The sequence below is a fragment of the Lagopus muta genome, chromosome 1 (genome assembly GCF_023343835.1).
Source record: "Lagopus muta isolate bLagMut1 chromosome 1, bLagMut1 primary, whole genome shotgun sequence".
NCBI classification, from domain to species: domain Eukaryota; kingdom Metazoa; phylum Chordata; class Aves; order Galliformes; family Phasianidae; genus Lagopus; species Lagopus muta.
Window position 1 is genome coordinate 65,779,873 of NC_064433.1, and position 22,821 is coordinate 65,802,693.

Genomic DNA, 22,821 nt, shown 5'->3' on the forward strand with positions numbered 1-22,821 from the left:
ATTTAGGTCAGTGACAGCAATGCTTCAAAGTTTTAGAGACTCAGGCCACAATTACTGTGCATACAGAACATTACTGTGTGACCACTGCACTAATGGAAAACAACCAGTAAGTTTAAAAGGCAGAGGTCTTCCAAATTAAGAAGGAATTATTACATTTTAAAAAAAAATCTACTTAAACCAAGATGCATGGATCTCAAGTATCCTACAAAGCAGGGTTAATGGTTTCTCTCAAGCCCAATGATACATTTTCTTTTGCACTCAACAGGACTTGCTTGTTCTATCCATACCTTCCAACATACACAATGACTGGTAACTCTTTAATCAAGCCCACTAGACCTAAGAAAACTAAAATTTTCTATTTAGTGTATGTAGGAAAGAAATTTTCAGTGAGAAGGAAGATCCATTACAGATACAAACTCTGATTCAGTGTTTCCCTCAATAAATTCACAGTGGTCAATTGCTTAAGGCTGCTCACAGAATCACAGAATGGCCCGAGTTGGAAGGGATCTCAAGGATCATGAATCTCTAACCCCCCTGCCGCATACAGGGCCACCAACCTCCTCATTTAACCCCCCTGCTCCATCCAACCTGGCCTTGAACTCCTCCAGGACGGGGCATCCACAACCTCTCTGGACAGCCTGTTCCAGCACCTCACCACTCTCTCTGTAAAGAACTTCCCCCTGACATCCAACATAAATCTCCCCTCCCTCAACTTCAAACCATTTCCCCTTGTCCTGCTGTTATCAACCCTTTCAAAGGATAGATTCCCCTCCTCTTTATAGGCTCCCTTTAGATACAGAAAGGCTGCAATTAGGTTACCCCGCAGCCTTCTTTTCTCCAGGCTGAACAAGCCCAGCTCCCTCAGCCTGTCTTTGTACTCAAGCCCAAATAGTTTCTGCTTTGGTGAAATCACTGTCTTTACAGTTGCACAAATAAAACGAAGGCAGCAGAATTTTACTAATACTCATTATACATTCCCCAAGCAACTGCCTAACATTATGCCCCTAGCACTGGAGGCAGAGCCTGTAAAACAAAGCAGTTAGCACAGCCCTTACTGTGCACGAGTAGAACTTGACGGCAGGATGGACTTCTTCCCCCAATTCTTCAGTAGTGATCCCTACTGACAGCCATGTTCAATAAAGTCCTGCCTCCCAGATGTGAAAATTTTAATAGCTAATGACCTAGGCTATTCAATATGCAAAAATTTTAAGAGTCAACATTGTGCAAGCAGAGCACTAGCTCAAAGCATTGCACTTTCAGATAGGTCATTAATCCCAGATAGAGGTATGCATTTTAACACAAGTCAAAAGCCTACAACAACTCTTTAAGTATTCCACAGTTCTATAAATCTGGGGAAAGTAAAGTCACCACAATACACGCTAATACTGCAGTTAGAAACAAACTTTATTGTTGCAGTTTGAAATTATTTACACAATATAAATCTCTTTTGAAGGTACATTACTTCATTTAATCAGTGGTAGAAGGCCTTATAATAGAGCTTCAATAACATTTAGTTCAAAAGAAATACAGTTCACTCCAATGGATAAGTGATGCACCTAAACTCCACAACATACAAAAAGGGTCATGGGGACATTTGGGGGGATGACAGTGCCAGAAGATAAAGGTTGCTTCTTAAATTTAACTTATTCACAGCACATAAATGGACTCATGTTTAAAAGAACACTGGCAAATATTGTTTTTGTTTTGTTTTTTTTTTTAAATAAAAAGAGACACAAAGAGGAATATATCCCTACTATGCTATGGCCCTGTTTCTGCAAGTAATTAAAGGGTTGTAGACAGCTGGATTAAGACGCTTGAGACAGAACTAAAGAATCTAAGTTATATGAAGGATTGGATACATTCTTGGTGCTGAGACTATTCAAAGCACTTGTGTACAAAGCAGCATTACTGACTACCACAGATTGTACTCGAGATACAAAATGTTAAGAATGTTTCTACCTATTTAAAAAAATAAAAATAAAAAAAAAAGTCTGTCACACACTTAAGACTCGACACCTACTCTTTTTTTTTAATTATTTTTGTATAACAGTTGACAGTTACTACCACCAAAAGCTAGGAAACTTTTTTCCCCAATCTATTCTGCATTTTACAGGACTGCATGTAACAGTTTTCAATGCTTCTCTTCTGTGGTCTCCTTCATCTTGTATTTTGCATGAATCTCTACTATGTGGGAAAAAAATACTACATCATGAAAAAACATGCAGTTGCAACATCACAGAACATAAGGCTGGTGCAGTACCTGAAGTAATTTCACCATTTATTTTTAACGCTCGCTACATTTTCAAGTAATGTGCTTTCTAAATGTTCACATGACTTAACCGGCACCAGGATTTCCTAAGGTCCATAAGCATCACGTATTTTGGGGGGCTGTTAATTAAAATTCTACTCAACAGGGAATCCAAGACAAATGCTCAAAATTTTTCAGAAGGCTACAGAAGCAAACAGTGTAAAATTATGAATCAGAAGGGGGTTAATCTGGTAAAGCCTGGCCACTTGTTCTAAGGTCAGACTACATATACTCTGACTTCAGGCCCAGCCCACATTCAGTCAGTTTTCTGACATTTATCAAGGATAATAAAACCTTACTGAACCACCTGGTGCACAACATTATCTACATTGTCAAATAAATGAAAAGGCCCAACATGCACCTGAAGGGTTGCAAATTAACTATATTGTAACATATAGGTACTTTTTTAGAATGTCTCCTCCCTCTCTGCCCCCCTAATTTGGCTGGTTTCTAGGTACAGCAACTTAAAACTGTACAGATAAATCACTTAGAAAAGTCACTTAAAAAAAAATAAAATCAGCCAGCATCTCACCACATCATTTAAGCACCTCCACACAACTGGCACATGCAAACAATTTGCACATTTTCCTTTCCATTCCAGAGGTCTAAAGGCCACAAACGTTGCTTTCTTCTGACATACCCCACCTAAATTTGTGTGGCTTCTCACTGCCAAGAGTTCCCTTAAGTTATGTGGCTGGCTAACAGAAGATCTATACTGTGCAAGACCAAAGGTCACAGCTTTTCATCTCTCTTAAATCTAATGAAAACATTCAGCATGAAGTCTACATGTTCACATGCATCTGCGAACACATTTAAAAATACAAAAAGAAAAAACAGTATCTGTGAAGAACAGGTAGCTAACCCAAAACAAAACAGATAGGATGAGGTCAACCTCTTCTACTAGCTACAGGGAGAACTACCCTGAGCAAGAAATCATATTACAGTGGGCTAGAGAGCAAAGTTATAATTAGAAAAGCAGTTACCTTAAGATTCCTTTTGGCAGGAGTTAATAATTGTGTAAGCCTTTTCTAGCTAGCAAATGGTTTAAAATAAATTTTAAACTTGGAAACAAGCTTTAACCATTTGCTCTTGTCCTTACACCATGCAATAGGCGTATTCAGTAACTTGCTATGTTGAAAGTTGAAGTTCTCATTTCCATTTGGATTTCCTTTTACCTGTATCTATTGAGCCCAACCCATCTCTTGACACTTCTATGACCAGCTCACTTCCCAGGATCCTCAGTAACTTTACTATCAACGCTGATAAGCATGTGTATTTTTCATCCAGTGCAGGTAGAGCTGACAACATGTGACAACTGTATCAAGATCAATTCGTCAGATGGACAACAAGATTCACACACCCGTGTTTTCCAGTAAAAACACACTACGGACAAGCTTGTAGGACATCATGCAGTTCAAGATTGGTATTGAAAGGCAACAGTAATGAAATACAGTTGGCCATTTGGGGACAACAACTGCCCATGGTTCACTTCCAAGGTCAAAGGCCTCTTTAGCAAGGGACTTCATACAAAATAATTCTGATGAGGAGTCATATACTAATAAATCAGAACAGAATTTCAGTCAAAAAAATATGGATTAAGTATGGAAAGGAAGCTTTTATAATCATGTTTCCCCTAATGAATTAGGGTTTGGAGGTTGCAGAGGGAGAGCAGTGCACACAGGAAAAATACCTCCTCGTCTAAGTCTCAGATAGTCTAAGCAAACTAATTCTAGTGCGAACGAAAGTGACTGGTAGAACCACTTGAGTGATCTGAGGTTGAGGGGGTCATTATAAGCATTTACAAGTTAGCAACTAATCCTATTTTAAGTCTATATCCACCAAAAACATTTAAATTCGGAGACTTCTATCACAACTAACTCAATTGCTGTCACACGGGAGCGCACACTTAAGAGTACTTCAACATGCTTATGGTTTAGAAGTCACCAGCATTCAAGAATGTATAGGAATTTTTTTTTAATTTTAACAGCCTTCCCTATACCGCAGGTACTTACAGGTACCTCAGATATATCATTTGCCCTATCAGAACAGACTTTCTCTTCATCTTAGCATTGTATGAATTACTTTTTTTTCCCCCAGAATCATTCCCAAGAGCAAGATGTTAAAAAAGGTAGCAGGGAAAAAAGACACAGGGTGTCCAAGGCTATAAATGGATACCTGAACGTAACTACTATGCTTTGTTACAGATAAATTTAACAAAAGAAGTCAGCACACAGAGTTAGATTTCTTCTTTACATCAAAATTTCTACAAAATAGGAGAGAATACAATGCAATACACAAGTCCATAAAAGCAAGGTACAGTACAATTCACACTAATTTACAAATGGTTATTTACACTGTTTTATATACATACACAGTCAGATCTGGTTAATACGAATTTGGTAATTCCAAAATGCAAATCAAGACGTATAAACGAATTTAAAATTATGTAAGAACAGATCAGCTACTCAGAAATCTGTAATGCTTAAACGACTTAAAAAATTAAGCACTGATTAGCCAGATCTGACTGCAGAAATGAGAAGAAAAAAATTCACACTATTCTGCTTTACAAAAGCAACCAGGCCACTATGGTCTATTGACTTGATGCTATTTATGCAAGAATGCCATTATTAATAATCCTCTTTATATTTACATTACAGGTTTAACTACAGTAAGAATTATTAATTTTGGCATTTATGCCCTTAGCTTAACATAAAGGCAACAGAGTATCTTCTTGGCAAGTCACAGTCAAAACTACTACAGGATGCTTCTAGAGCTCAGTCTTTTTTGCCCTCCTTCAAATATCTTAACGTTGCTATTAAGAGACTGAGAGAAACTAATCAGAACAAGTACACATTCTCTAGTTTGGTGCTTTAGTACCTAACTTACATTCAGAATGTCCTGTATTCACAGTTTCGAGCTACCTCAATATTTGCAATGCTATTGAAAAAACTACCGCTTCAAACTTAATACATCTGTAGATATTCTGTTGCAAATGAGAATATCTGAGTGCTACTGGCTAAATGTGATGTGGTACAAAAATCAAGGTAACTGGCATTTCATTTTGGAAAAGTTTACAGTATTTTCTCCGAACCTTGTATCAGGAATTGTTTTATTCTGTACTTGTCTTGAAAGAAAGCTGATGCAAAGCAGTATTAAAGTGTGTAAAATGAACTTCAACATGCAAAATGAAAGCCTCTATCAGTACTGCAAAGTTGACCACTACAACCTGTGATAATCCTTGTGCTTCTTCAAAATGGCTCAGAAAAAGCTTGCAGTATTTACTATCTGCTTGAAAGTGCTTTTATGGGAGATTCAGTGGAAATTAACTCCATAAGAATGAGATTGAGCTGCGTCCACAAAGAGCTTTGGTTCTGCAGAAGCAAGTTTCTAAGTTTCCACTTCTACAGTTATTGCTACTTGAACTATATAAACAAAACACTACTGAAAAAAAGTTACACTGATTTCAAACTTAAATAGAACTGGTACTTGAAAAGGGAATGTGGGTTGCAAGCTGTTGGGAAAGTTAGACAGGATCTGTCAAGTGCTGGATTTCCCAAGACCAACTGAATTTCACAGCCTCTTACACATTTTTAAAAACAAAGCAACATTGCCAGAAACAAAGACACCATTTGAAGAAAATAAACAAAAAAATCAAGTTCTAAAATCTTTATCAACCTTACTTCCAAAGAGATCATGCCATACTTGAAGGGACTACAAAGACAGCAGGCTATTACTCAATATATGTCAATCATGCCTACAGGGGAAACTACAGAAAATGAGAATCTTCAGTGCTTTCATGAGCTCTAGCAACATCCTCTATATCCGCTACAAAAGAAAATATAAATGTCAATTTTAGCTATTCATTTCTATTTAACTACCAAGATAGTTTGTCCAGTATATTAGCCTCCAGCTAGCAAATGCTAACAAAAAGGGTTATCCAACTTCAAGTTACAGAAAAAAAACAAAGCCCAGTTTTACCAATGCATTACAGTTAAGGTTTTGACTAAATAATTAAAAAACAACAAAAAAGAAAAGTTTCAGAGATGAATATAAACAAGAGGGAAAAACCCAACCCTTGCTTTTATTAAAAAAAAAAAAAAAAAAATGCCATTCAAAATGGTTGTTCAAGGTGAAAATTCTTCATTCACATCAACCTTCTTTGTCTTAAAAGAATCAAAAAAGCTTTAAAGCACACATGTATGTATATGTTATTTATATGTATATATACACACACACACAACAGTATGTCACAAAGCAAGTCAGAATAAATATCTTTGCTGGAGCTTCTCCCCATAATATTTACTCTTCAGCTAAGTTTGTGACTGCATGTGTATATGCACACACAGACTTTGTACATGTGGGCACTTAAGTGACCAAAGTGCAAAGTTTTTCAGAGTATACCCAAGAGCTGAGTATATGCCTGCCCAACTCCAAATTGCCTTGTTGGTTTTATTTTTGTTGTTTCTCCCCATCTCTTCTAAAAGAGTTTTAAAGCCTCTTTTCCACTTAAGCTTACATATGGTTTTCTTCAGTAAACATTTTCTTTTCAATTCACATTTTGCAATCCAGGCCATTCTTGGTATAATAGCTTTAAAAAGCTGTGTGTGACTATCAAAGTCCCATTGTTCAAGTCATACTTCTTCATGTTATCCTTCAAACTGGAGATTTTGAAACGTAATTTGCTGCCACAGAAGAAAAACAGACTCACAGAATTTGCAACAACAGGATCAAGCATTTAAGACTAGAATCCAAGGTTAGATGATGACAAAGCAGAAGGAAAGACAATATACAATATAACAAACTGTAAACCTAAGTGTCTTGCTCCCCAGTGCAACAGGATCTCTGCTCACTAATTTGCAGTTCAATAGTCCATTTCGTCAGATACTGCTGAAGCATATCAGAGACCAGAATAGTGTTCAAATTTTGAATCAAGTTTCAAAAAATAATACAAATTTTGAACAGTGGTCTTTTGTTTAAGAAGTACGCTTAATAAGCAAGCAGCTTTCCCACAGAAGTTAGAGATGGTACACTTCCCATCTAACACTGTGATGGTATGGAGTCTAAAAGAATTTGATGGCCACAGAACATTCACGCTTCAACAGCTTAACACAAAGAAAGGAAAGTCAAAACATCATTTATCACTTGAGCAAGAAGGCTGATTCTTATACAAAAGATAAGTACCATAAGATGGAAAGCTACCTTTTTCTTTATAAAATTAAAAAAAAAAACCTTAAAAAGATCATCCTAACCTTTTCCCCTAGTTACTACATACCTGTGACCAGTATCTCATATTTTGACTGTACAGATCTAAAAGGTTGATATCCTCTGACCGTGTAGATCCTAATATAAGTTAATGCAGCTCAATAAAACAAGTTGTTAAACAAATCCTTTGGAAAAACTTCACCATCTGCACCCAACTTTTACAAAAACTGATGAAAGCAGCAATGGAATCATGTTAAACTTAAAATAAATATTTCACATACAACATGTTAAATTACAAAAAAGGATTAAATTGCCATTTCTACAAGTTTTTCAGATTTAGCAAATTTCTAATCCATTGTATATCAACAGCAGTACGTATGCTCTTCATATTAAATTTAACATTGAAGGACTGTTTAGAGGCATTATTTATAAAGCAAGAACCACCAAGTGAGCATTACAGAACTTCAACAAATGTTTAGCTTTTTTTCCAGTATCCGTTCAGAAAAGATTCAGGGATTCTCTATCCACTTGGTAAGTTTACTCCTCTTCTTTACTCTGGGAGAGTTAACATCATGACCTCCAGCTTCATTTTGAAATATTGGTTAAAACGAACAATTGCATACCTATTTAAAGGGAAAAACATCTGAAGTTAAGAGCAGACAATGAGAAACAGGCTAGGTCTACTCAGAAGTTCACCTACCCCAGAGGCTTGTTTCAAATACTAACCCATAGCACCTACCAAAGGAGGAAGAATAGAATAACCATATTAAGGTACTTCCTCAATACCACCACTCCGCCACTCCTCCCAGCTTGCTAGAGTTTGCAAAACAAATGCTACTTTGAGTGTTATCAGAGGTGCCATCTTCATGCTTACTGTTCTTAATAAAATGTCCTACAACTGACAGCTACAGTTCCCTCCCTCCACCCAAAAAAAAGGAAAAAAAAAATCTTCTTCATTGGAAGAATGCTATTTTTCTGAACCGCAACACAGCTGGGTCTCCTCACTTGTGCTTTTACTTGCTTTTTGCGCCATCTAGCGGTTACTTATAAGCACTTCTCCTTGGAATTAACTGGGTACAAAGCCACACAAGAAATTCACATTGGCATCATTTACACAGCAGCACAACTAAGCCTAGTAAACTGGCTTAGTCATTAATGAAAAAATACCCTACACTCAAGCAGAGACTCGTGCTAAAGTGAAATGATGGATTTTATCATTTCTGCCAGTTTCCAACAAAAGACAGATATCTTTGACTGCTTGCTGTGATGAAAGACTTTAAAAACAAAAAGCCACAGACATCTACGTGAAACAGAACCATTAGCCATTGTTTCAGTAGGCAAAACTTAATGTTCGTTGGCATTACAGAGGTTCTTTTCCAAATGTTCAGAATTTCTAAGATCAATATTCTGTGCAATAAGATGTAAGCTAACTTTTTTATACAAGAGGCCCATTTCCTGACTCTTACAGTTGGGGACATACATCTTCTGACAACTAGCACAGCACAATGACTGGTCTGCTTCTGTGTCTTTGTCTCTTCAAAAAAAGCCTTTTATCCTTAAAAGCATTTGCTCCTCTAGTTAAAAGCCTTGCCTTGTTACACTATTTTAGCCCAAAGGCATATATTAATTTAGAAAGTTTTCAGGAGAAAGGAAAAAAAGACTATAAAAGCTGTCTACACTTATTTTCAGTTCAGAAGTTACAGTACAACCACACAGATCAGACACCTCAAACCTCACAGATTATGATAGCTGGGATAACTTAACCAGAGGGTCCCAAAATTCCCTTCCAACCTCAATTACTGTATGATTATATGAAGCAAGCATACTTACCCTAGAAAATCAAAGTCAATGGTGGAATATTTGGCTTGAATTAGAGCCCACAATCCCCAAAAGAAGTGGGAAGCCTAATGGCAAAAAATTAGGAAAGATTAGCACTGTATAACAGCATATTTAAGTGCATTTTTACATTGAAATAAAAGAATCATCTACAAGAGAACTCTCTCCAAATCCATCTTTGTAAACTTGCTTAGTATGTCTTCATCAAAGAGACTGATATGTGTTATAAAACTACTGGCAGAGTAAATTTATTGGCCTCCAGACACTACGTTTGTTGTGGTTTTTTTCCCCCAAGAAAAATGATGCCACAGTTGTGAGAGAGTTCATCATCTATTAAGTAAATTGTTGTGCAATTATATACATTATGTTAATAGAAATAGAACTGCTACTACTGTTACTTATTAAACAATTTCCTGTTAATATCCTACATATATTCAACTCTAGTGTATATAGAGAATTCCAGTTGAACCTTTGATTATGCCCTTAGGTTATAACAACCACAACTCACTTTCACTACTGACTTGGACAAAAGCATGATCTGTAGCTACGGAAAAGCAGCTCCTCACCATTTACATGTTTGTAACCCGTTTCAACCATGACTGCTTTACCAGCCCAGATTGTCCAGACAGCCTGGAGGCCTGTGCTCAATTTCTGATTGAAACTATTATGAATGATGTGACTGTTAATGAACTTTCAAACAAATATACACAATGGACATGAGCTTGATAATCTCTTTATTGAAGGCATTTCTGGTGTGTATGGATTAGTCAGAAAGAGAAATTAAATTAAGATCTAACAGGCATTTTAGCCTTAGCCTAAGAACAGTTTAGCATGTTTTACTTTTAGAAGAAAGCAAAATGAAGTGAAGCTTTTACATCTGAAGTCTGAGAAGGCAGACTGACAGCAGACAGGAGATAGTATGACACACAATATAGAAGACGATCAGGGGAACAGACTCACACAGTCAGCCCTCAGAAAACCCCATGGGACCCTTAAGACTGCATACGCATTTTGCTACAGTTTAAATCACACAGCTTTCCAGAACACTAAAGGGAAGGAAAGAATTATGGTAGTACTGAAAGATTCTAAAGAGAGGTCTAATCACTCGTTAGAAAAGTCAGAAGTATCCTAGTTTTACACTAACAAAAAATTATCTTTGAAAAAATTTTAAATCAGAAGACTTATACGTATTTATGGAGTTCTACCCTGTTTTTCTGCTGTCTTACAAGGAGTTCAGCATAGACCCATCATAAGCTCCTGCCAACACAGGGACTTGCCAGCCAGTAGCTATACTTGCTAAAAAAATTCATCACCTTCTCTGAACACTCACTGCCCCTTTTGCTTGGAGCCAACACACACAGTGGTGAAAACATTCACAGAACAAGCTAAGAAGTTTTTCTTTACGTAACACAGCACTCAGGTTAAGAAACTGACAGTTATTTGCCCACAGAGAAAAAATACAACATTTAACATTCATATCCACAGATTGTTATTTACCAGTGCAAATTGATTGACTTGAACATATAGAACTTCAACTTCTTTTTCACTGACTTCTGTGCCAAATCCTTTATATTCTTTGTAGGCCTCGAGGTAAGATCTCAGCCACTGTTCCTGCAATTTTCTGTTGGGATAAAGACTGTAGTCTACTTCATTTACTCCTATGGGAGGGAAAAAAAAAAAGATCTGAATCTTAGAGTATCTAAAAAGACCGTTAGAATCACAGTACCTGCGACTGCTTCTCCCTCTCTCCCCCCACAAATACAAACACATAAATTGATGTGAAAAGACATAATTACTTTTACTTTGATACGATTTTATTAGTTACTTGCTGGCAAGAATTTCTCACACAAGAATCACATAGCATTCAACACAGAAAGATTTATGGCGTTTTCATCCACATGCACATTCCATTTCTTTTGAAATGCAACAAGTTTAGCTCTAACAAATCTTAAAAAAAAAATCTGCACTGCAAAGCAGAAATCCTCCCGCACATCAAATAGGAGCTCATATGCAGTATTATCCAAAGCTGAATCCAGATATGTACATGCTGTCAGCTCATCTCTGTAAGACTAAACCTTTAGAGCAGTCTACTCTGCCTCCCCATACATAGAACTATAAGCCTTATCTCCGTAACTATTCCCTTCTGCCATATTGTTCTTTTCAGCACACAGCTCCAAATTTGTCTATACTAGACATTCTAAACAGCAGGCCACACAATCTACCAGGAGTCCCAAGACTTGGATCACAGTCGATTACTGCCCAGAAGATGTGGAAAAATATTTTTAATCCTGCTTCGAAGTCATTCTTAGCCACACCACCTCTTCCTTTGAAAAACACTCTTGGTCTCCTTTCCTCTGTTTCACCTTCCAGAAGACTAAAGCAGTACGTATGCTCAGTAAACTAGATACTAAACATGCTATTCCTGAGAAAGCACATTTGCAATCAGTAGTACAAAGCATATGCAATAGGACCCCTCTACTCTGGAAACTCTAGATTTGAGATATAACACACAGAAAAACACTAAGGAAATGTCAGACCTCCTGTACAAGTGCATCAGGAAAGAGTTTACAGTAAACAGCTTTCTTGCACAGGACAAGTAGCTTCACCTCAGCAGATTACATGCCACAGATCTACACTACTACTTATGGCCAGATGGTTGTGGCCATACACACTACTAACACCTATGTCCATGGCAATGACATTTTCATACCTAATTCTCTTTCAGCTCTATTTTATGACCACTGCAATCTCCTGGCACTTAAATTCTTCCCGATGTCTGATCATCAAACATAGGAAAGGTGACACACAGCTGCTCGTCAGTGGCAAAAGAACATTACTTGTGTGTAGTCTTCTTACTGCACCTACCTCCCTAAAGATATACTTGGACTCTTAAAAGTTCCAGATGAAATTAATCAAAAGCTTTTAAATATATTTTGTGGAGAATTTAACTTGTTTCCTAAATATTTAAATTTTTAAAATGTCAAGAGTATACTTGGTTAAGTTATCTGAACTTGAGATTTGAAAAGCAATGACAGGTACATAACCAAAGGCTCCTAATTTCACCACACTGTACTTTCCACCTATATTAATAATTGTGTATGTTTTCCCTATCACTCCATCTTCTAAAGTAGCACTGCATAAACAAGGTTATTTCACTCTTACAGAGTGAAAGGAAGGGGCATTTATCAGAAGAAACTCAAGTAGCAAATGAATGAATCTATCCATAACTTAATGCTAAAATCTGACACTTTTTCCAACCACATTCTTAGCCTCTACTTCTCATTTTAGTACATAACCGAAGGGCAAGTACTTAGCAAAGAAATGCAAAACTACTGAAAAAAAACGTAAAGTCTGCCATTTCTAACTTTGTGATCACACAGCATATTCTATGTATTAAATAACTACTTATGCTGTTGCAGATACATCATGGTATTTCATTACAGTGTGTTGAGTATCTTCTGCGTCACTTCACAGATCAACTGCAAAACCTGAGAGCTGTAAAGGAAGGACATAACCGGCCTGCTAGTAGAGACATTAACACATTTTTAGACCATTAGATTAATAGCTACTTGCATGTATCTAGATATAGAATGAAAAACAGAACACAGTACAAGAATGACAACTAAAAGTTTTTTTTTGCGTCCACTTCACCTCATAAATCCAATTTTTACCTGCAAATTCATTGAAGTGATTGCCAATGTCATAAGCCAGGTAGTTGTATCCAGAGTACTCATAGTCTATGAACTGCACATCACCTATGTGAGACAAGAGCAGCAACATCAGAGTCCACATCAAATGAAATCATGGCCCTAATCCTTTGGTGTCCTTTGAAGTTTTAGGGAAACAAACAAACAAAAAAAGCACATTTCTATCTTATTTGTACCCAGTTGCGTGCACTCAGATTTTACAAGGCAATACTGTTTTTAAGGTATGAGACTTCTTTGAATACTCATTCAAGAGATCTCTTTCAATAATCAGAGCTTAAAATGCTCTTTTTTTTTTTTTAAACTTTGATTAGCAGAATTTTAACTTCTACCACACGAGGGCATCAATTACCTTCAAAATGAGAAATATGGTAGAGAAGCCTTAATTTAAGCTTTACATAGAAATCACAGATCACTTTTTCCCCGACTTAAAAAATTACAGTCCTAAGACAAGTGTGCAACCATGGCAGACTAACATGTTGCAACTGGTTGCTATTTCCTTTTAGTATGTTGATATTCCTTGCTTTCTTCAAGCACACTTATAAAGCAAGACTTTTCTAATAGTTGCCCCTTTTTTGTTTTAAGTTGGCTTAAACTACTCTCAAGATACTGGTAAGACAATGCTTAAAACAATGAAGCTACCTACTATTGTGTAAATAAGAACTGACAGAGTGGTATCAGCCCCAAATGTTCCTAAATTACTTAACTTTTTTACTAGTCAGTAGTTATCTTTGGGGAAGCTAGGAAAAGTGCTTCACTCAAAGATGTAATACAGTACTGAACCTGCTCAAGCACGTCTACATCACAGAAAGCTTTAAAGACATCAACAAGTTTGAATAACTACATAAAATTAGAGCTTTTTCATTTAAAGGGAGCAACAGAAAGGGAAGTAGTGTGCTATTCACAGTGGAACCTTAAAATGTAAAAGCTTACATTTTCCACACTGTGGTGAAATGGCTAATGTTCACAGTTGTACTTGTCTGCCTCTCTACGCTCATTCTTTCAATGACTAGTTGCATATTTACTTTATAAAAACATACTTGTTACAATGAACAATCTTGTTAGCATCACTTAAAGAAAACTTATAGATACTAATGCTATTATATCTCTACCAAAAAAGCAAATTAAGAATAACGTTAAAAGTTAACTACTAGATATTTTCTATGCTGAGGATTAAGAGTCTAATGCTATGCCTCCTAAGAATTTATGAATATTGCACATATCAAATACAATAGCTCTATCAGGCAAACAGCCCAAGCAAGTTAACACAGAACAACTTTGTTAGAAGTGTTCCTTCTGTCTACGCAGTTCATCATTAGCATGTTTGAAACAATAACACATCTGTCTTTTCCAGATGCATCCATCTTCTTGTCTAAGCACTTATAATAGTAGTTAAACCCCAAAACACTAACAAAATCATTTAGTCACAATCCTCCAAGTCAGATTTACCCTTGCTTCCACAGAAAAAGAGGATTGCTTACCAAAGTTATGAGGTTAAACCTTTTAGGCTCTGACAAACCAACATGAGAATGCAAAGTGGCAAGCTCCTCCCAGGAAAATCTTGCTGGCAATGGAAAATTGAAGGGTCTGAAGGGACAAGAAGTTTTACAGCAGATGCAGCCAAGATCTTATGATAGTGTCACAGACCAACTTCTGCCGCTACTCGACTGGCAGATTCATACACTTGCACGTGCTTGTGCTTCTCATTGGTTCTTTAGCACTTCTTTCAAAAACAAACACCTGTAAGTTACAAGCCAGTCAAAATGTACCGCCCAACCTTGGTTAATGCTCCGCAACACAACTGACCTCCTGATGCCCCCCACCCTAACATCATCAGAAACTGATGTATTCAGCTTTTCCCCACATTAGATAAAAACACAGCAGGTTAAAGTCTGCTTGTAAAGCATAAGATATACCTTAAAATAAATTTCTTCAATGTCTAAATTTCATCTTGAAACATACCTGTATGCGCCATTATGTTTGTTTTTAATTATAGCCAAAATTTAATTTTTACTATAAATAATAGTCTTATGGAATAAGAAATTGAATCTAACAAGCTACAGATGATGCTGTTACCAGGCACTCTCCAATGGGGAGGCACAAAAACAAGCGATGCGAGAAAACATCAGCTCAGTGCACTTATGTAGCACTGTGCATATCATCACAAGGCAGCAACAATGGCACGTGATCCATAATAGATGAAGAAAGTTTGGCAACTCATATGTGGTAACACAAAACTCCAAAGTAAAAAGATCCTGCATTCTTATTAATCTCTTTCAGACTTGTGCTAGCGTGGAGTTTTAACCACCTTCGTTTAGAAGAAGCATCGTTCTCATTGTTTAAATATCCACAGTATTAGAATTTCCTTTGAAGATTTACTGCAGTTAATACTGCAAAGCCACTTCTAAAGGTATGGTTACGCTACAGTGAAGCAGTTTGCTTCGAGGTTTTAAAGAAACATAGTGAACTGTACATCCCACTAGTATCAATGTGAGCAGGGAGACCAATAATACAGTAGTCTGAGCAGATCTGTGTTTTATTGAAGGAGACGTTACTTAAAACTATGCTCTGTCATCTCTCTGGAGCAGCTCCTGTTGCCAAAAGAAATAAAGGTGTTGAAGAATATTTGCTTTTCAAGCACAATCTATCCTTTTCATCAAAGGGTGCCTACTACAGTAGGCAACACAATCTCACCTACTAACATTGTATAAAGATACAAAATGGAATCCATGTTGTGTTTTATACACCTGGAATTCACTTTTCAAATAGAAGAAAAGGTAATCAAGAGGACATCTGTTTGATCTCCTCAGGGAACAGAAAGGCAGGAGAGTGATGACACCTCTCTATAGCTGCCCTTCGTTTTCAATGGTTTAATGAGGTAAACACTTTAACAAGCAAGTACTAGCTGTAGTTACTACAGCAGGATGATATATTGAAAGTTCTCTCCTATCCTGCTCATCAGGTGAGCCCCTGACATCCTACACGACAGCTTCAAAGACAGTGATCCAGGCTACTACCTTTTCTGAAAATACAAAATAGGGTCACACACCCACAGAATAATTTTAATTATAAATACCCAATATATCTTTGCAAAATTAAAATAGTTTTTTAGATCAAAACTAGAAGCCTTAAACATACCTCAGTCTTCAGAAGCACTGAGCACCCACAGACTCCTACCAAAGATCATAGAAAACATTGGGTAGGCAGAGGGAATAAACAGAACAAAACTAGCCATCTACCTACACACTTAACTTCCTGGCAGAAGAATTTAAAACATTCAAAAAGAACACAGATATCGACAAAAGAATACTGGTATTTGGTCTTTCTGAACAGCAAGATTTGAGTACTTTTGGAGCACATTTTGGATATTCCCAGCTTATGTTAAAAAAAAATATATATATATTGAACACCATCAGAACAGGAGCTCTATAAATGTGCTATTAAGCATATTTTGATTATCTAGATGTACAAATTGCAATTAAGAGCAACAAGAAGTTCTGAGTTGTATCCTTCAATGAGTAATTCACACCGATAATTATTATGAGTTATGTAAAATAACACTTACTAATTTCATATCCTGAGCAACTGAGAATGGCCATTAACAAAGCAGCAAGAAGAGGCCAAATTCTCTCAGTCACAGCATGAGCAAATTCAAATCAGATAACTTACAATCCAGCAAATGAAAATAGCATTCAACATGCTATTCCAGTCTCATAAATAAAATGTAAGGACATGAGATTAATTCTTCTCAGAAGCAGCACGACAATTATAATTTTTCTTCCAAGTCTGAAAATTTAACATTAATTTAATCCAGAGTCCAAGTCTAAAAGCGAGGCACGGGGATAAGTTACTATCATTCTAACTGCACTGGACAAGAGTTTAACATCTGTTGTCAGCCTGCAGCTTAAAAACAAAAACATGTTGAGTAGATGACTTAAGCATTTACAAACACAACAAATACAGTGTTGTTAAAACCAGTGAGTTATTTTGTGCCAGCTTCTGAAAAGCTAGATAAACATTACCAGCACTGCTCAATCTTTAATGAACAGAGAAGGAAAAAAACTAAGTAATTAATCTAGAACACTGAGTCTTTCTCCTCAGTTCCAGTTTAGGGTAAGCCAAGATGTTGCTGACACAAGTCTCTCTAGATGATAAAGCAAATCTAGTAAAGTCTCAGCATCATCACAGCTGTTAGTTACCTTCATACAGCCAGGTGCCATTTCTAATGAAGCGCATCTTTGAAGATTCTATTTTGTGCTCATGAAGTTCTGTATATACCGACACAAGGTTTTGCAGTGCTTAACAGAACTCCAGCAAAACATATGTAGAATTATAGTTGAGACTCCCTCCACTTCTAAAAACAACATTCCATAAGATTGTATTAATGGGCAAACAGCTTCACTAAGCTTTTGCTCTACAATAAGAATGCAATAAGAAAGAGCTTTCAAAGGACAGACGTAAACATACTACAGCTGGCATTGAGGTTTGGTTACTATAAAAAGGTACCTGCTGTGCCTAGATTGCAGAAGTCTTACAAGGTGCAACATTCAAACAAATGTAACAATCTACCTATTTCAGATTTCCAAGTCTTTTTTCCCCAGCCAGCTTGTAGCCAACGTGCTAGAATGTACACCTCCCACTCCTCCCCACCCTGTCCCCAACACTAAACACTCACACACTGGTAGGATTGCTCATAAGTGAAGCACTGCTGGCATTGTTTTTTCCTCCATTCTGTTTACTAAAAGAAAAGCATATAGCAGTTGTTTTAAAGTAGGAACTTTAAGTCTATTGACCATGAGAGCGAGCCTTTTAGAGGGATTCCTGATTTATTTCACATTGAATCATGGTTCTGCTATGAAAAGTGACTAAAAACTACTTTTTACCTCAATGGGTGATTGAGGAATGTTAAAACCCCAAGTAGTTTCAGCACTCAAAAAACCTACACAAGAACAATATATTGGTTTGGGTACTATATCACAATTCCAGCATAAAATCACATGCTGATTTTTTGATTCCTGGTCACTTACTTCACACAGTTTTGACCGAAATACCAACAGTTACTGAACTGTTGCAAACACATGAAGATACTAAAAAGATCAAGTCATCCTTATTTCAGAAGGATCTTGAATATCTAACCTGATGAATTTACTGCATTCAGCTGGTCTCAGCAATATTAAATGGGAGGAAAGCTGTGCAAATGCAACCAATTTTACCACATCATTTTAGCATCTTGAAGTTTGCCTTCTCTGTTTATTTTAATATAGTATTTAATTGATTAATTTAGTAACCGAACCTCAAACCAATAAAATAAACTGAGTTTATACAGAAGCTTTATAGATTCTATTTGAGGCATTCTTTATTAAAAATATTTTGAGTTAGTTTATAATCAAAAATATATTTAATCTTTACCTAAACACCTTCAGCTGTTTGAATGAAGTATGTATTTAAAGCAATCTAAGATGCCTAAGTACCTCATGCAGAACACAGATGTTATGACTGAATGCAGTGCTAAGTATCACCAAAATACTTTGTCATGAAGATCTTTCCTTGCAGCAACACAATCACAAACCAGACCACCACGCAGATTACAGGAGATGTCTTCAGATTATTTTTTATACTTGTATAATTTTTCTCCTTCATACGACTGGAATAGAATTATCATAAACAATCACAGACTTTGAAACCTACTCATGCAGGCAGGCTACAGAAAAACTAATTAATTAATTAAAACCAAATAGCAACATTTTTCTCTGCACAGTAACACGTATGAGAACCAACTAATTCAACAAAATAGTCTCCACTACATGGAGTCTTAAAAGCTCAAACTGAGTTCACCAACATTACCGACATTAAAAGGGACACCACTGATGTAGCAAATGAAACTACAGAATAAACAAACTAAGCCACTACTTACTGCTTAGCTCACTACCTACCTCGTTTCTTGTTGTAAATAATATTCTTACACAACAGGTCATTGTGACAGAGTACCACTGGTGATCCTAAATTTGACAGTCTTTCCTTCATCCAGGCCATCTCTTCCTGAAGAACTTGAGGACTTGGAATTTCACTTAAAAACCTTTTCAGGTGTAAGAAGTTTGAGAGTTAATTTTTAGTAGTGTGTTCCATACCAAGCATCTGTAATGAAATAACTTAATTATTTTCCTCTACACTCTTATTTCAAATAATCCAACAGATGTTCTCTCAGACTGGGGCACTATTTCCCCTAGCACTACTGCAGACAAATTACGACAATATTCTATTTTGTCCTCCCCAAGAAATTCTATAGATTATCTATTGTAAACATGACAGTAGTCTACTCAGGAATAGAATGTGAACTCAATCCTGCACATTCTTAAAGGAGCACAGATAAAAAGTTTACAGCATGAGTTTCGTTCACTTGTTGCTCACATTACAACACACAACTGCACATAAAATATTTATCTAACCAGATTAAATAAGACCCCTTTTTTTTTTCCTCTTTAGTAACTGTAAATATACTTAGGTTGACATTTCTAAGATTTTTCAATTACTCCTGTCTAGAGAATTTTGTTGTAAAAAAAAAAAAAACCCACAACTTTGCCAGAGCATTTACAACGCAGAGAGAAAAGCATTTAATATCAATGATATCCAAGAAATTCTAGAAAGACCACTTATCTATAAAGAGCATTTAGGCTGGAATCTACTCACTAAGGAAATTTGATGATTCCGTACATACACCTTCAAATTATAGTTTTAGCTTTGAAGTCTGACTGTGCCTCCCTGTCACTCTAAACAGCCTTTTATTAACTTTGGATTTCAAACCAATTTCTGAATTTTTTAGAAAATAATTATATATATAATCTTCCATCCATCGCCCTGAAAAATTGTAACATCAGGGAAGCAACCAGTGATCAAACACTTACCTTTTATTCACTTCCTCATCTGCAAACTCTGTGGGTATAAGAGAGAAGTATTTCCCCATCTTCAGCCACAGGTTAGATTTAGGGATCCATCCATTGTGAGCATGGATAGTATGGATTTTAGCAAGCTGTCTGGCAATGAGTCTTCAAAAAAAAAGTTTAAATTAATGTTACTTTTGCAATAGTCCTTATCATCTCCAGCAAGAGGTGAGAACAACAAAAACATTTAATAGAAATGTGATAAAGAGATCCAACAAAGAAATCAACAAGAGCATAAACAAGAGCAGCGCAGCCCACAGGGTAGCACTTTTAAAGCCTCCTAACATCTTTAAGCAGTACCATGTGTGAAGCACTAACAGGACAGAAACTGGAATTCAGCTACACCATGTGTATTTGACATGTCTACTCTTTGACCTGCACATCTTCAGAAGACTTGATTTAAATTATTTGAAGCTTTTAGGTATCAAATACATTTCAGCACACACATGAAAAGCTAAGAAAAACCTTAAAACATCAGCATTTCCTATTTGCTGCTAACATAAAAAACGTCTCAGTGAAACGTTTTGAACCTATTCACAAATGAAATATACTAGAAATAGAGCTAGGATTCACTTAATGAAACCCAGCCTCTCTAACTGCACCACGTTAAATTATTTCTCAAACAGCAACGTTCAAGCACTGAACACACACAAGTGAAACTCTAATGTGTATGAAGTCTTCTGTGAGTGCAGCAAGGATCATCTTTTCATATGTGAAGTATCACGATTAACTATGCAAAAACAGTGAACCAACAAAAGTTTCAAAGTCAGCTTCACACAGGCTTATAATAACATTCACTTTCTGTCTGCTCATAAATTAAGCCTGAGATCCCCTGGATTTGACAAGACATCATATATACTTCACAGAACTTGTATAATAAAATAAGTAAAAAGCTTACCTGAAAATATCAGGATTGCATACATGCTCAGGATCCAGGGCTTCTCCCTGCATGAACTCGTAGCACAAGCCATTGTTGAAAGTACAGTACAGCTGAGGTGCACAGCCATGGGCCTGCAACACACGGAAACTCTTCACTTCTTCATCACGGTCAACTAAGAGCTCAGTCTTGTTTCCATAGATCCTAACTAGAACTACATCATCTGTTATGTCACCCACGTAGCAGCCAATTAATTTATTGGTGATTCCATCAGTAAACAGCTGAAAAGTAAAACAACACATTGCTTAGTTTTGCATCTTTATTTCCATGGTTCAAGAAAAGAATGCAAGGTTACTCTTTGGCTTACAAGCCTGAGATTTAAAGAAAATCAATCTTTAAAACACAGGAAAATCATGAAGAAAAATACGAAGTTTTTCCACGTAACACACCAAAAGAAAATAGGCCAATGTAAGAACATGCTACAGTGACTGCAGAAACAGTACATGTAAAAGGCAGTAGATGAATATTTAATGCTGTAAAACAAGTTCTCACATAACCACTTTGAAACTGATGGTTTCAATTGGCTGAAATCAAAGCCTGAACAAGGTAGCAATCCCAAAATTGTTGTATCGTGAACACAGGCAGCACAAACAATTTTAATGCATTTCAGAATTCCATATTTGCTGTTAAGCACACACACAGTAAAAAGATATTTCTGGAGTTCTCAAGTATTCCTTTTAACAAAGTGGAATTGAGGTAAGACACAGTCCAAATTCAGTGTTATGTTCCCACTAGCCGTGAGGACTTCAGAACAAGTCCTAAAGTCACTTTTGGCTCCTTTACAAATGTTAAAAAGCACTTTGAATTCAAGACCTCCGTTTTGAGCCTCAGGTACCACTCCAAGTCTAAGAGCTTCTGACAAGACTCACTCTTTTCATCACTCTACTTCATAACTGGTTCATGCCATTCAGGAGACAAACAAGCACTTTAAGTCTTGAATGATAAAGACACACACAAAAGCAGTTTTTTAAAGCCCTGCAATTTACTCTTGATTCAGAGACCAGCCTAGTGACTGATGCCTGAATAGACAGGAGGTGAGGCAAGTGACCCTCCACAAAAATAAGTAAAAGCATTACATATTTACATCTAATGACAACCTATTCCTTGCCCTTCAAGAAACAATGGAGGTATGGTTGCATTAAGTTCCCAGCTATGGAAAAAAAGGAAGAAAGAAAGAAAAACTGTCACTAACTACTGCCTTTCTTTCAACTTTTGATGATGGGACTAAACTAGTCACTAAAAGAAGCTGCAGTTCCACCAATGGTACCAGGTAAGTTTGCTAAAGCCAGAGTTACTAAGAAGCTTTGTGTGCACACTTGCATGTAGCCAAACATTTGAAAGCAACACAGAAGAAACAGCAGTTCTCTCATCTTTTACAACCTGAGGAATTTTACCAGTTTAGAAAATAGGTGTTCGGTGCTTTGAAACTTTGTGCCCTGTCAACACAGACTGGGTTTTTGCTGGATGAGCATTATCTGTCTTAACTCTAACTTCTAAGTAAGTGACTAAGGGGAAGACATCAACATTTTCAGGTGACAAGCACACTTTCAAACAGCCAACAGCACAAGCAAAAGCATCAGTGTTTTCATGACTACTCAACAGCCCTGTTGTTTTAAACATGAGAAGTAAGCAAAGTGCAAAAGAACCTTTCGGTATCTTCCACTGGAATAAATGACCAGAAAGTAGCGTCAATTAGGTTAACATATGTATATTGGTACACACTATTTCCACTTCCGTAGGCACCTTACAACCTTAACTTCCTTTTTTAGGAGGCACATTCATCATTAATTCTCATTCAGTAAAATCAGGCACACAAAAGATACAAGCAGATTCACGGTTCAACTACCTGTATTTGAACATTTTCAAACTATGGAGGTATTTAGCTGCAAGCAGCTT

The 22,821-nt window shown here is 36.6% G+C and overlaps 1 protein-coding gene across 1 annotated transcript in view; it reads right to left on the reverse strand.

The window, feature by feature from the left end:
• Positions 1–1,386: 1,386 nt before the first annotated feature.
• ETNK1 (ethanolamine kinase 1) overlaps positions 1,387–22,821 on the reverse strand; it is a 32,899-nt gene continuing 11,464 nt past the window's right edge. The window contains exons 2-8 of the mRNA XM_048938725.1: positions 20,887–21,146; positions 19,953–20,093; positions 18,984–19,126; positions 13,018–13,101; positions 10,844–11,004; positions 9,341–9,414; positions 1,387–8,133 (exon numbers count right to left, since the gene is read on the reverse strand). Coding sequence (XP_048794682.1) covers positions 8,061–8,133; positions 9,341–9,414; positions 10,844–11,004; positions 13,018–13,101; positions 18,984–19,126; positions 19,953–20,093; positions 20,887–21,146 — 936 coding nt within the window. The 3' untranslated portion in view covers positions 1,387–8,060. The remainder of the gene's footprint in view (positions 8,134–9,340; positions 9,415–10,843; positions 11,005–13,017; positions 13,102–18,983; positions 19,127–19,952; positions 20,094–20,886; positions 21,147–22,821) is intronic.